We start from the raw sequence: 16064 nt of genomic DNA on the forward strand, positions 1-16064 counted from the left end.
AGGGTTAGGTTGTGTACCTGAGACCTTTCTTATTTCTTGAGAAAGGCTTGTACCGCTATATATTTTCCTCTCAGGATTGCCTTTGTTGTGTCCCACAGAATTTGAACTGTTGTATTTTCATTATCATTTGTTTCCATGAATTTTTTCAATTCTTCTTTAATTTCCGCACCCGAATGTTTATAGCAGTGATGTCTACAATAGCCAAACTATGGAAAGAACCTAGATGTCCATCAACAGATGAATGGATAAAGAAGATGTGGTGTATATACACAATGGAATACTATGCAGCCATCAAAAGAAATGAAATCTTACCATTTGCGACGACGTGGATGGAACTAGAGGGTATCATGCTTAGCGAAATAAGTCAATCAGAGAAAGACAACTATCATATGATCTCCCTGATATGAGGAAGTGGAGATGCAACATGGGGGGTTAAGGGGGTAGGAGAAGAATAAATGAAACAAGTTGGGATTGGTAGGGAGACAAACCATAAGTGACTCTTAATCTCACAAAACAAACTGAGGGTTGCTGGGGGGAGGGGTTTTAGGAGAGGGGGTGGGGTTATGGACATTGGGGAGGGTATGTGCTAAGGTGAGTGCTGTGGAGTGTATTAACCTGGTGATTCACAGACCTGTACCCCTGGGGATAAAAATATATTATATGTTTATAAAAAAAAAAAGTCATATGAATCTGCAAAGAAGTCAAACTCTTCTTACTCTTTGCAGATGACATGATACTCTATGGGGAAAACCCAAAAGACTCCACCCCAAAATTGCTCATACAGAAATTCAGTAAAATCAAGATATAACATCAATGCACAGAAATCAGTTGCATTTCTATACTTTAACAATGAGACAGAAGAAAGGGAAATTAAAGAGTCATTCTCATTTACAATTGCATCCAAAACCATAAGATACCTAGGAATAAACCTAACCAAAGAGGCAGGGGATCTGTACCCAGGAAACTATAGAACACTCATGAAAGAAAATGAAGAAGACAAAAAGAAATGGAAAATGTTTTATGCTCATGGTTTGGAAGAACAAATACTGTTGCAATGTCTATGCTACCTAGAGTAATCTATGCATTTAAAGCAATCGCTATTAAAATACCATCAATTTTTTTCAGAGAGCTGGAACAAATAATCCTAAAATTTGTATGGAACCAGAAAAGACCCCAAATAGCCAAAGGCATGTTGAAAATGAAAGCCAGAGCTGGTGGCAGCACAATTCTGGATTTCAAGCTCTATTACAAAACTGTTATCATCAAGACAGTATGGTTTTGGCACAAAAACAGACACATAGATCAATGGCACAGAATAGAGAACCCAGAAATGGACAACTCTATGGTCAACTAATCTTTGACAAAGTAGGAAAAAATATCCAGTGGAAAAAAGAGAGTTTCTTCAACCAATGGTGTTGGGAAAATTGGACAGCTACATGCATAAGAATGAAACTGGACCATTTCCTTACACCATACACAAAAATAGACTCAAAATTGTTGAAAGATCTAAATGTGAGACAGGAGTCCATCGAAATCCTAGAGAAGAACACAGGCTGTAACCTCTTTAGCTTTGGCTGCAGCAACTTTGTGCTAGACATGTCTCCAAAGGCAAAGGAAACAAAAGCAAAAAATGAACTATTGGGACTTCATCAAGATAAAAATGTCTTGCACAGCAAAGGAAATAGTCAACAAAACTAAGAGGCAGCTCACAGAATAGAAGATATTTGCAAATGACGTTACAGATAAAGGGCTGATATTCAAGATCTATAAAGAACTTCTCAAACTCAACACTCAAATAATCCAATCAAAAAATGGGCAGAAGACATAAATAGACATTTCTGCAAAGAAGACATCCAGATGTCCAACAGACACATGAAAAAGTGCTCAACGTCACCAGCCATCAGGGAAATACAAATCAAAACCACAGTGAGATCCCATCTCACACCAGTCTGAATGGCTAAAATTAACAAGTCAGAAATGACAGATGTTGGCAAGGATGTGCGGAAAGGGGAACCCTCCTACACTGTTGGTGGGAATGCAAGCTGGTGCAGCCACTCTGGAAAACAGCATGGAGGTTCCTCAAAAAGTTGAAAATAGAGCTACCTTACGACCCAGCAATCGCAGTACTGGGTATTTACCCTAAAGATACAAATGTAGTAGTCCAAAGGGGCACAGGCACCTGAATGTCTACAGCAGCAATGTCCACAATAGCCAAATTATGGAAGGAAACTAGATGTCCACCAACAGATGAATGGATAAAGAAGAAGTGGTATATATATACAGTGGAATACTATGCAGCCATCAAAAAACTTGAAATCTTACCATTTGCAATGACGTGCGTGGAACAAGGTATTATGCTGAGTGAAATAAGTCAATCAGAGAAAGACAATTATCATATGATCTCCCTAATATGAGGAATTTGAGAGGCAGAGTGACAAGTCATGAAGGCTAGGGAGGGAGAAAATGAAACAAAATGGGATTGGGAGGGAGACAAACCATAAGAGACTCTTAATCTCAGGAAACTGAGGATTGCTGGAGGGTGGGGAGGTAGGGATAGGGTGCTACATTATGGACATTGGGGAGGGTATGTGCTATGGCGAGTGCTGTGAAATGTGTAAGCCTGATGATTCACAGACCTGTACCCCTGGGTCAAATAATACATTATATATTAATTTTTTTTAAGTTACAAAGAAAGATTAAAAAAAATGGGCAGAAGACATGAACAGACATTTCTGCAAAGAAATACAAATAGCCAACAGACACATTTAAAAAAGCTCTACATCACTCGGCATCAAGGAAATACAAATCAAAGCCACAGTGAGCTATCACCTCACACCAGTCAGAATGGTTACAATTAACAAGTCAGGAAATGACAGATGTTGACAAGGATGCAGAGAAAGGGGAACCCTCTTATGCTCTTGGTGGGAGTGTAAGCTGGTGCAGCCACTCTGGAAAATAGTATGGAGGTGTCTCAAAAAGTTGAAAATAGAGCTACCCTATGACCCAGCAATTGCACTACTGGGTATTTACCCCAAAGAAGTCTTACTCCATTTACCTACATATGTAGTGATTTGAAGGGGTATCGGCATCCCAATGTTTATAGCAGCCATGTCCACAATAGCCGAACTATGGAAAGAGCTGAGATGTCCACTGACAGATGAATCAATAAAGAATATGTGGTATATATGTACAATGGAATAGTAGCCATAAGAAAGAATGAAATCTTACAATTTGCAATGATGTGGTTGGAACTAGACGGTATTATGCTAAGCAAAATAAGTCAGCTAGAGAAAGACAATTATCATATGATCTCACTCATTTGGGAACTTAAGAAACAAAACAGAAGATCATAGAGGAAGAGAGAAAATGATAAAACAAGATGAAATCAGAGAGGCACACAAACCATAAGACTCTTAATCATAGAAACAAACTGAGAGTTGCTGGAGGAGTGGAGGTGGGGGGATGGAGTAACTGGGTGATGGAGGGAAAAAAAGAGTGAATTTTACTCTATGTAAATTGGACTCCAATAAAGCCAACCTTAAAAAAAATAAAATCAGATCCAGATTTAAGGCAAAATTAACAATAACTTCTTAGACAACCTTTCTTAAAAAGAAAAAGAAAAAACAAGTCATTAACTTTCTTTATTGAAATTAGTCCCTTTCTTTCCTTTTCATGAATTTGAAAACTTACAGGCAAACATAATATGTTTTTATTAAATAACTGGTTTAAGCCAAAATGGGATATAATTTTTCTAAAGGCAGACTTGTTAGACTTGCTTAAATAAAGTTTATGAATATAATTAATGTTGTTCTCAATGTGAAAATAAATTAACAATGTTGAGTAGTAGAGTTAATAAAACTTTATGTCAAAGCAATATGAATAAATTTATAGCCTGAGACACAATTTTATATAAGACTTTGAAAGAAGCTATTTTCTTAATGAGTGTCTTGGTCAAGCTCATGCAAGATAATTGTAAAATTAATATACACATCTATTGGTTTCATGATCACTTTAATAGGCTTTATAAAAACATTTTTATTTATTTTTTAAATTTCTTTTCAGTGTTCCAGAATTCATTGTTTATGCACCACACCCAGTGCTCCATGCAATACGTGCCCTCCACAATACCCACCACCAGGCTCACCCAACCTCCCACCACCCTCCCCTCCAAAACCCTCAGTTAGTTCCTCAGAGTCCACAGTCTCTCATGGTTCTTTTCCCCCTCCAATTTCCCACTTTAATAGGCTTATAAACACATTTTAATTTTAATTTCTACTTTGGAGCTAAAAATAAATAAGCTTATTTCTTTAATGTGAAACCTATGCCTTTTGCTGTTGCATAGTTACTAGACTCTGGGTTGAATGTCAGATAAGTTCCCATGGATTTTTATTTTCAGCTGAAACGAGAGAACTTCTGTCCTTGTTCTTGGTGCTTCTTAAAAAATACTTTCTCATATATGTAAGAAGAAAAAAATGGCACCTCCCCATACCCCGCATCAAAAACTGATAATGGACTCAACCAAGTGATCGTGCTTCTGCTTTCCAAGACTGAAGGACTTACAACAATTGTTAATAAGGCACCTTGGACACTCTGTCATTTTTTGTAGAACCCCCTAGTGTTCCACAAAACCCCATTTGAGGAAACCTGCTCTAAGGATTTGGATAACGAATACTAGGGTAATGCAAACGCCTATACATAATTATTAACCTAAATTGTTTTTTCAATCTACTTAGCACTTAAAGTCATATCATCCGTACCTTGTAAAACACTGTCCAAAAGGACAAGTAAGATCTGGATATGTTTAAAAGAGGGAAAGGGCATGTCAAATGAGGAGAATAATTAGAGCAAACGCTAGTGGAGCAAGGGATTCTATAGTAGATAGAACTGGGTGATACCAACAAAGAACTCTTGGATGATAATAGACTTGAAGTTGGGGGAAAATTATGATTGAGTTGTACAGTCCTTGAACTAAGGAAGGAAAGTCTTAAAAACCCACTAAGGTTTTCACAGGTGAGTGAAACTGATGAAAGAGATTGGAAGGAAGATGAATCTAGACAGGCAAGCACAGATATTGTTGTGATAATTCATGCAAGTGGAAATGAGAGCCAGAACCAGAATGGCGACAATAGATATGAAGGAATGGGAAGGGTATGGGACACATGGTGAGTAGAGTTGATGGTATCAGGGATCAAAAAGACAATGAATATATTTACACTAATGGTGTTTCCATTCTCAAAAATATTAGAAATGTGGAATTGAGTAAACTTTTTTTGAAGTGCAGCTAGGCTGAGCTATATTCAAGACTTACCTCCAAGTCGTCTCTCTTGGCCTCCCTCCCAACACTATTCCTATCATTTCACAAAGGAATACAGACCCAGCAGTGTCAGATTGTCTTATTTTTCAAGAGAAGCTAGAAATCGAGCTACTTTGTGATACCTTCCATTTTTAAATGTTAACAATTCCATTTCGTCGTTGTTGTTGTTAACAAGTAAAACCTTCTATGGACTAGACTTGGTTGCTAATTTGCAACCTGTTTCTAGAATTCTGTGTGCTGCTTTCTAAAATCACTTCAAAATATACCCTGAACCGGGGCGCCTGGGTGGCTCAGTGGGTTAAGCCGCTGCCTTCGGCTCGGGTCATGATCTCAGGGTCCTGGGATCGAGTCCCGCGTCGGGCTCTCTGCTCAGCAGGGAGCCTGCTTCCTCCTCTCTCTCCGCCTGCCTCTCTGTCTACTTGTGATCTCTCTGTCAAATAAATAAAATCTTAAAATATATATATATATATATATATATATATACCCTGAACCAAGAGGTAACATAATGCTTTTGAAGCCTCTCTGCATAATTCCTAGCAGGAATTAATTAGCAGGAAGCTCATAGAAAGGGTTTTTATAGTAGCTAATATTTTCCTTTTGTTGGAATGTTGATTTTAAAGTTACAACTCTTTTCCTGCTTCTTCCCAGCCAGGTCTCTAGACAAACTTTATAACTTTGCTGATTGCTCTGGACTCCACCTGATATTTGCTCTAAATGCACTGCGTCGTAATCCCAATAACTCCTGGAACAGTTCTAGTGCCCTGAGTCTGTTGAAGTACAGCGCCAGCAAAAAGTACAACATTTCTTGGGAACTGGGAAATGGTGAGTAAGGATGTTATTTCCTCTGAATTGACAAGATAAAAAAATAAGTTGGTCTGGAGTATAGCCTCAGTTAGACTATCTATAGAGTACTAGCCCAGAAAACACTTCGAATATTTGGCCACCGAATTGACCTTCTAAATAGGAAAAGACCAAATAGTGAAGTACAGTAGATTTAGTGAATCTACACCTACTTGGAACTGTGGTATCATTTGCTGTGTTGTTTCACTTCATATTAAGGACAATGAAAGAAACGGTTGAAAGAATACTATTGGCCAAAAGATCTGAATAGACATTTCTCCAAAGAAAAATATAAAAGGCCAAAAAAACACATGAAAAGATGTTCAACATCTTTAGCCATCAGGGAAAAGCAAATCAAAACCACAATAAGATAGTATTTCACATCCACTAGGATGCTCATGATAAAAAAAGGATAACAACTGTTGGCAGGGATGTGGTGAAATCAGAACCCTCATACACTGCTGGTGGGAATGTTAAACAGTGTAACCACTTTGGAATACAGTCAGGCAGTTCCTCAAAAGTTAAATATAGAGTTCCAAATGACCTAGCAATTCTACTCCTAGGTATATATTTAAGAGAAATGAAAACATATGTCCACAGAAAAATTTATATGTGGTAGCATTATTCATATGGGCCAGAAAGTGGAAACAACCCAAATGTCCCATCAACTGATAAATGGATAAATAAACTGTGGTATAGCCATATGATGGAATATTATTTGACCACAAAAAAGGAATGAAGCACTGATACACACTAGAACATGGATGAACCTTGAAAAGATTATGCTAAATGAAAAAACCCAGTCACATATTTATATAAAAGGTCCAAAATAGGTTAATCTAAAGAGACAGTAGATTAGTGGTTGCCTACAGCTAGGGGTGGCTGAGATGAGAGGTAACTGCTAAAGGGTCTGAGGTTTCTTTTGGGGGTGAAAAAAATGTTCTAAAATTTGTTGTGATGATTGCACAACTGTGTAAATATGCTTAAAACCATTGAATTAAATACATTAATTTGGTGAATTATATGGATGTAAATTTTACCTCAGTACTGCTATTACCAAAAAAAAGAAAAATACTGTGTTTGTCTTTTCTATTTTAAAGGGCATACAATGCATATTTTCTGCCACCAGTTGGTGACAAAAACCTTTGAGTTACCTCCTTAGGAGTTTATTTGTAATTGTTAACAATTTTGTCATCCTACTTTTACATAGTATTTAGTTTACATAGCAAGTCCAAATACTCTTCTATTTGGATCTTAAAGTGCTAAATGAAGAGCCCTTTAAGTATTTCCTCACTTCCTAGGTGAGGAAATACATTGAAAAAGGTAAAGAGAATTGGTAAAGACAGCAGTAAATGCTAGATCTATGTCAGGAACTTGGAGCATTTAAAAAAAAATTTTTATTATAAAAAACTAAAAAAATTTTTTATTATGTTCAGTTAGCCACTGTATAATACATCATTAGGGTTTTTTTTTAAGATTTTATTTATTTATTTGACAGACAGAGATCACAAGTAGGCAGAGAGGCAGGCAGAGAGAGAGAGGAGGAAGCAGGCTCCCCGCGGAGCAGAGAGCCGGATGTGGGGCTTGATCTCAGGTCCCTGGGATCGTGACCCAAGTGGAAGGCAGAGGCTTTAACCCACTGAGCCACCCAGGTGCCCCCATCATTAGTTTTTGATACAGTGTTCAATGATTCATTAGCTAAGTATAACACCCAGTGCTCATCACAGCATATGCCCTCCTCAATACCCATCACCCTGTTACCCTCTCCCCCAACCCTCCTTCCTTCTGAAACCCCCAGATTGTTTCTCGGGATCCATAGTCTCTCATGGTTCAATCTCTAATTTCTACCCCTTTAGATTTCCCTCCCTTCCCCTATGGTCCTTCATGCTATTGCTTATGTTCCACATGAATGAAACCATATCATAATTGTCTCTCTGCTTGACTTACTTCACTTAACATAATCACCTCCAGTTCCATCCATGTGGATGCAGATGGTGGTTATTCATTGTTTCTGATGGCTGAATAATATTCCATTGTATATATGTATCACATCTTCTTTACCCATCCATCTGCTGAAGGGCATCTCAGCTCCTTCCACAGTTTGGCTATTGTGGACATTGCTGCTACGAACATTGGGGTGCTCATGCCCCTTCTTTCCACTATGTCTGTATCTTTGGGGTATATATCCAGTAGTGCAATTGCTGGGTCATAGAATAGGTTTATTCTTAACATCTTGAGGAACCTCTATACTGTTTTCCAGAGTGGCTGTACCAACTTGCATTCCCACCAACAGATTAAGAGGGTTCCCTTTCCTCCACATCCTCACCAACATTTGTTTTTTCCTGTTTTGTTAATTTTGGCCATTCTAACTGGTGTAAGGTGATTTCTCATTGTGATTTTGATTTGTATTTCCCTGATTGCTGGTGATGTTGAGCATTTTCTCATGTATCTGTTAACCATTTGTGTGTCTTTTATGGAGAAGTGTTCATGTCTTCTGCCCATTTTTGGACTGGGTTATTAGTTTTTTGAGTGTTGAGTTTGAGAAGTTCTTTATAGATCTTGGATATCAGCCCTTTATCTGTAATGGGATTTGCAAATATTTTCTCCCATTCTGTGAGCTGCCTCTTAGTTTTGTTGACTGTTTCCTTTGCTGTGCAGAAACTTTTTATCTTGATGAAGTTCCAAAAGTTCATTTTTATTTTTGTTTCACTTGCCTTTGGAGACATGTCTTGAAAGAAGTTACTGTGGCCAATGTTGAAGAGGTAACTCCCTATCTTCTTCTGAAGGATTTTGACGGATTCCTATCTCACACTGAGGTCTTTCAACCATTTTGAGTTTATCTTTGTGTATGGTGTAAGGGAGTGGTCCAGTTTCATCCTTCTATATGTAGCAGTCCAATTTTCCCAGCACCACTTATTGAAGAGACTGTCTTTTATCCATTGGATATTTTTTCCTGATTTATTAAAGATTAATTGACTATAGAGTTGAGGGTCCATTTCTGGAGTCTCTATTTTGTTCAATTGGTCTATGTGTCTGTTTTTGTGCCAATACCATGCTGTCTTGGTGATAACAGCTTTGTAATATAGCTTGAAATCAGGCAATGTGATGCATTTGGGACTTCTAACAGAAAAGCAGGTAATCTATTTTATTACTCTATGAGGGTTTTTTAATGGTACTAAAACTTCTTAGTTTTCTTCACTTCCTTCAACTTTCATTCAACAAATATTTATTAACTTCCTAGTATTGTACCAAAGGTACAATATTTTGTAGAGATATAAAATATTTTTATATTTTTGAGAGATATCAGAGTAAATAACCCTGCCTACATTCTAGTAGAGAAGATAGGTAATAAGATTTGAAAACAGTTCATCATTATGTTCTCTCATACATTTTTGCCCTTTAGTAATTCAAATTGAAGTATTCAACTTGACCCTATTCTTTTTGTGACAATGAATTAATGTACCTCTGCCTTCAGTCCCTCCTATCCTGTTCTCTCACTTTCTCCTTTTGCCCTCTCTCACCTTCTTTCTCTCCCTTCCTTCCTCTTCATTTCACAATTCATTTTCAAATTTATATACTTAAACAAACATCTTGGAAGTCCAATTTTAGAACATTTCCATCACTCCAAAAAGTTCCCTCATACTCATTTGCCATCAATCCCTGTAACCGTGCCCAATCTCAGGAAATCTTAATCTGTTTCCCATCTATAGGTTTGTCTTTTATGGACACTTTCTTTAATTGGATTATATAATAGTCTTTTGCATCTGACTTCTTTCACCTAGCATGTTTTTGAAGTTTATCCATGTTGTAGCATATAAAAGTAGCTCATTCCTTTTTATTGCTGAATAGTATTCCAGTGTATGGCTATGTATCCCATTTTGCTTTTCCAATTACCAGATGATGGACATCTGGATTGTTTCTACTTTTGGGCTTTGATAAATAATACTGCTATAAACATTCACATATAAGTCTTTGTGTGGATATTTGCTTTTTTTTCCTCCTAGGAAGATACCTAGGAGGGGAGTAGAGTTGCTAATTCATATGGTAAGTTTATGTTTATTTTTTTATTTTTATTTTTTTTAATTTTATTTTTTATAAACATATATTTTTTCCCCCAGGGGTACAGGTCTGTGAATCGCCAGGTTTACACACTTCACCGCACTCATCATAGCACATACCCTCCCCAATGTCCATAATAACCCCACCCCCCCTCCCAACCCCCCTCCCCCCAGCAACCCTCAGTTTGTTTTGTGAGATTAAGAGTCACTTATGGTTTATCTCCTTCCCAATCCCATCTTGCTTCATTTACTCTTCCCCTACCCCCTTAACCCCCATGTTGCATCTCCTCTCCCTCATATCAGGGAGATCATATGATAGTTGTCTTTCTCCGATTGACTTATTTCGCTAAGCATGATACCCTCTAGTTCCATCCACGTCGTCGCAAATGGCAAGATTTCATTTCTTTTGATGGCTGCATAGTATTCCATTGTGTATATATACCACATCTTCTTTATCCATTCATCTGTTGATGGACATCTAGGTTCTTTCCATAGTTTGGCTATTGTAGACATTGCTGCTATAAACATTCGGGTGCACGTGCCCCTTCGGATCACTACGTTTGTATCTTTAGGGTAAATACCCAGCAGTGCAATTGCTGGGTCATAGGGTAGCTCTATTTTCCACATTTTGAGGAACCTCCATGCTGTTTTCCAGAGTGGTTGCACCAGCTTGCATTCCCACCAACAGTGTAGGAGGGTTCCCCTTTCTCCGCATCCTCGCCAGCATCTGTCATTTCCTGACTTGTTAATTTTAGCCATATGTTTATTTTTTAACAACTGCCAAATATTTTCCTAAGTAGCTCTACCATTTTACATTTTCACTAGAAATGTATAAGGATTCTAGTTTTTCAACATCTCTGGAAACACTTGTTAATGTCTGCTGATTATAACCATTATAGTGAGTTTGAAGTAGTATCTTAATATGGCTTTAATTAGCACTTCCTTAATGACAAATGATGTTGTGTGTCTTTTCATGTGCTTATCAGCCATTCTTACATCTTCTTTGGGGAAATGTCCACTCAAATCTTCCGCCCTTTTAATTGAGTTACCATATTATTGAGTTATAAAAGTTTTAAATATATTCTGGATACAAGTTCTTTGTCAAATATATGATTTGCAAAGATTTTCTCCAGTCTGTAACTTCTCTTTGCATTTTCTTTATGGCATCTTTTGAAGCACAGAGGTTTTAAATTTTGATAAAGTTCAATTTATCAGTTTTTCATTTTATGGATCATACTGTTGGTATCATTTCTTTGCTTAACTCTAAACCACAAAATTTTTTTTCTATATTTTCCTGTTAAAGTTTTATAGTTTTTGCTTTCACATTTGGGTATAAGATCCATTACAAGTTAATTTTGAAGATATTATGAAGTTTGAGTCTAAATTCATCTTTTAGCATGTGGATATCAAATTGTCTCAGCACTATTTAAAAGACTATACAATATAAAAAAAGTCTATACAATATCCCTATTGTATTCTCTTAACACTTTTGTCAAAGTAAACCAAAACTGGATTTATCTCTGGACTCCTAATTCTGTGCCACTGATCAGTACATCGGTCCTTATACTAGCACTACCTTGTCTTGAGTATAATAGCTTTGTAATGAGTTTTGAAATTGGAAAATATAAATCCTCCAACTTTGTTCTTTTTTAAAATTGTTTTGGCTATCCTAGGTGTTTGCATTTCCACACAGCATTTAATTTCCTCAACAAAACCTGCTGGAATTTTAATAGAGATAACATTGAATCTATAGATCATTTTGGAGGGAATTGCCATCTTAATAATATTAAGTCTTCCTGTCCACGAACATAGATTATCTCCCCATTTATTCAACTTTTAATTTCAACAATGTTTTGTAGTTTAGTGAACAAGTTTTGCACTTTTTTGATGAAATTTAATCTTAAGTATTTTTTCTTTTTCATGCAATTATGAATGGAATTATTTTATTAATTTCATTTATGTATTGTGCATTGCTGGTATTTAGAAATACAGTTAATTTTATGTATTGATCTTTTATCCTTCAGACTAGCTGAACATGTTTTTTAGATCTTGTGTTTTTTCATCCCATGTGTGTGAGTTGTTTAAGGTTTTCTATATACAGGATATATTGTCTGAGAATAAAGACTGTTTTACTTCTTTCTATCCAATTTAGATATTTTTTATTTCCTTGTCTGACTACACTGGCTAGAATCTCTAATACAAATGTTGAAGATAAGTGCAAGAGTACGCATTCCTGCTTGTTCACAGTCTTGGGGAGAAAACATTAAATATTTCACTACAATGTATAATGTTTTACCATTAAGCATTCAGTATTTCATCATTAAATATGTGGGTTTTTCTAGGATACTATTTATCAGATTGAAAAATTTCCCTTTTATTCACAGTTGTTGAGAATATTTATCAGGAATGAGTGTTGGATTTTGTCAAATGCCTCTTTTTTTGCACCATTGAGGTGATACTGTATTTTAGGTCAGACATTAATATGATATTTTACATTAGTTGGGTTTTTTATATTAAATCAGTCTTGTGTATCCCCTTTGGCCATTGTATTGTAATACTTCTTATGTATTGCTGAATTCAATCTGTAACTATTTTGCTGGGAATTTTTGAATGTATATTTATGAGAAACATTCATCTTTAATTTTCTTTTCTTATGATATCTTTGTCTGACTTTGGTATCAGGGGAATACTGGCCTCATAAAATGAATTCAGAAGTGTTTCCTTTTCTTCCATTTTCTGGAAGAGTTTATGAAGGATTGTTATTATTTCTTCCTCAAATATTTGATAGAATGCACCAATTAATCCTTCGAGATCTGGGCTTTCTTCATGGAAATATTAATGATTAACTCAAAGTCTTCTGTTGTTATAAGCCTATACAGGTTTTCTGTTTCTTTTTGGGTTGGTTTTAGTAATTTGTATCTTTCTTGAAAATCTTTCATTTTATGTAAGTTGTCTAAGTTAATAGCATAAAGTTGTTCATAGTAGTCCCTAATCTTTTTAATTACTGTGAGGTCCTTTGTTCCTTCTTTCATTCCTAATTTTGGTAGTCTGTGACTTCTCTCTTTTGTTTCTTGGTCAGTCTAGAAAATAGTATGTCAGTTGTGTTGATCTTTTGCAAAGAACCAACTTTTGCTCTTATTGATTTTCTCTTACCTTTTTAATATCATTAATATCAACTCTAATTTTTATTGTCTTACTCCTTCTTGGTTTGGGTTTAGTTTTCTCTTCTTTTTCTGCTTTCTTAAGATAGAAGCTTAGATTGTTAATTTGAGATCATTTTTTTTCCTAATATGGGAGTCTTTTTTTCTCCTAAACAACAAAAATTTATTTTCTCACTGTTCTAGAAGTCCAAAGTCCAGGATCAGCAAGTATAAGCAGATCTGGTTTCTTCTGAGGCTTCTCTTTTTGGTTTTCAGATGGCCAAATTTTCACTCTTTGTTCCTCTAATTTTTTAAAACACTTTTTGAGAACAGTTTTAGGTTTACAGAAAATTTGAAAGAAAGGTAGACATTTTTTATAATTCGTGAACCTACAATAATACATTGTAATCACCCTAAGTCTGTAGTTTATATTATGGTTCACTTTAGTGTGAATGTACTGTGGATTTGGACAAATGTACAATGATATATATCCAGCACTATGGTGTTATAGAAGTGTTTTTACTGTCCTAAAAATCCTCTGTGATCCATCTGTTTATCCCTCCTTCCTGTCCCTAAACTTTGCCAACTGTTACTCTTTCACTCTGTCCCTAATTTTGTTTTTCCTAGAATGTCAAATAGTTGGAATTATACAGTATGTAGCCTTTACAGATTAGCTTCTTTCACTTACTGGTATACATTTAAGGTTCTTCCATACCTTTTCATGGCTTGTTACCTCATTTCTTTTTAGTGCTGAATAATAATCCATTGTGTAGATGTACCACAGTTCATTTATCCACTCATCTACTGAAGGACATCTTCATTCTTCCACGTTGTGGCAATTATGAATACAGCTGCTGTAAATTCATGTGTAGTCAAAATGAGGACATAAGATTTCAGCTCCTTTGCATAAATAACAGGGAGTACAATTGCTGCATCATATAGTAAGAATATGTTTTGTTTTGTAAGAAACCACCAAATTCTTCCAAAGTGACCATATCATTTTTCACTCCTGCCAGCAATGAATGAGCATTCCTCTTGCCCCACATTCTACCTAGCTTTTGGTGCTGCCAGTGTTAACAAATTTTGGCCATTCAAATAGGCATGTAGTGGTGCTTAATTGTTTTTGTTGTTGTTGTTGTTTTTAAGATTTTTAAAAAATTTATTTACTTAAGACAGAGAGAGTAAGTGAGAGAGAAAGAGCATGAGCAGAGGGGGATGTGTAGAGGGAGAAACAGACTCTACTTAGCTGAGAGCCCGATGTGGTACTTGATCCCAGGACCCAGGGATCATGATCTGAGCTGAAGGCAGATGCCCAAACAGCCACCTAGGCATCCTTAATTGTTGTTTTAATTTGCATTTCCCTGATAACATATGTGGAACATTTCTCATTTTTTTTAATCTTTTCATATTTTTATTTGCCATTTGTGTATCTCCTTTGGTGAGGTATCTACTGAAATCTTTGTCCCATTTTTAAATCAGGTTGCTTGTTTCTAAATTTTAAGAGTTCCTTGTGTATTTTGGGTAACAGTTGTTTATCAGATATATCTTTCGCAAGTATTTTCTCCCAGTTTGTGTCTTGTCTTCTCATTCTCATAACATTGTCTTTTGCAGAGCAAATGCTTTTAATTTTAATGAAGTCCAGTTCATCAATTATTTCTTTCATGGATTGTGCCTTTGGTGTCATCCCATATGTTTTTACACATTATATTTTCATTTTAATTTCATTAAAAATATTTTCTAATTCCCCTTGTGATTTCTTCTTTGACTCATGGATTATTTAACTTCCAAATATTTATAGATTCTCAAATTTCTTTCTGTTTGAATTCTCTTTTAATTCTGTTCTAGTCAGGGCACATACATTATATTATTTAATCCTTTTAAATAGATGAGACTTGTTTTATGTCTTACCATATGGTGTGTCCTGAAGGACATTCTATATGCACTAAAAAAAGTAATGAATATTCTACTGTTGTTGGGTGGAATGTTGTATAGATATCAATCAGGTCAGGTTGGCTGATAGTGTTTTTCATGTTTTCTATATCAATGCTAATTTTCTGTCTAGTTGCTCTATTAGTTACTGAGAATGTGGTATTGAAGTCTCCAATTATTGCTGGATTTTCTATTTTTCTCTTTAATTATGCTTCAGGTATTCTGTTGTTGGTATGTCTACATTTATAGTTGTTATATCTTCCTAAAAATTGTCTGTTAATCATTATAAAATGCCCTGCATTATCCTAGTAACATTGTTGTCTTAAACATTGTTGCCTTGGGGCACCTGGGTGGCTCAGTGGGTTAAAGCCTCTGCCTTCAGCTCAGGTCATGATCTCAGGGTCCTGGGATCGAGCCCCGCATCGGGGGTCTCCACTCAGCGGGGAGCCTGCTTCCTCCTCTCTCTCTACCTGCCTCTCTGCCTACTTGTGATCTCTGTCTCTCAAATAAATAAATAAAATCTTAAAAAAAAAAAAAAACATTGTTGCCTTAAAAAGTCTATTTTATCTGGTATTAGTATAGTCATTCCAACTCTCTTATGGTTACATGTTTCCATAGCATATCTTCTTCATCCTTTACTTTCAACCTATTTGTGTCTTTTATTTTAAAGTCTGTCTCTTTAGTTGGATCTTAGATTTTTATTCAACCTGAAAATTTCTGCTTTTAATTGGAGTGTTCAATCCATTTACATTTAATGTAATTGTTGATATGGTTGAATTTATA

The 16064-nt window shown here is 35.9% G+C and overlaps 1 protein-coding gene across 1 annotated transcript in view; it reads left to right on the forward strand.

Moving 5' to 3' along the window:
• The window catches only part of HPSE2 (heparanase 2 (inactive)), a 655107-nt gene that overhangs the window by 399039 nt on the left and 240004 nt on the right, over positions 1-16064 (forward strand). The window contains exon 4 of the mRNA XM_032882617.1: positions 5963-6136. Within this exon, the coding sequence (XP_032738508.1) occupies positions 5963-6136 (174 nt within the window). The remainder of the gene's footprint in view (positions 1-5962; positions 6137-16064) is intronic.

Source organism: Lontra canadensis, unplaced genomic scaffold, assembly GCF_010015895.1.
Source record: "Lontra canadensis isolate GAN:19392208 unplaced genomic scaffold, GSC_riverotter_1.0 scaffold3, whole genome shotgun sequence".
Classification (NCBI taxonomy): domain Eukaryota; kingdom Metazoa; phylum Chordata; class Mammalia; order Carnivora; family Mustelidae; genus Lontra; species Lontra canadensis.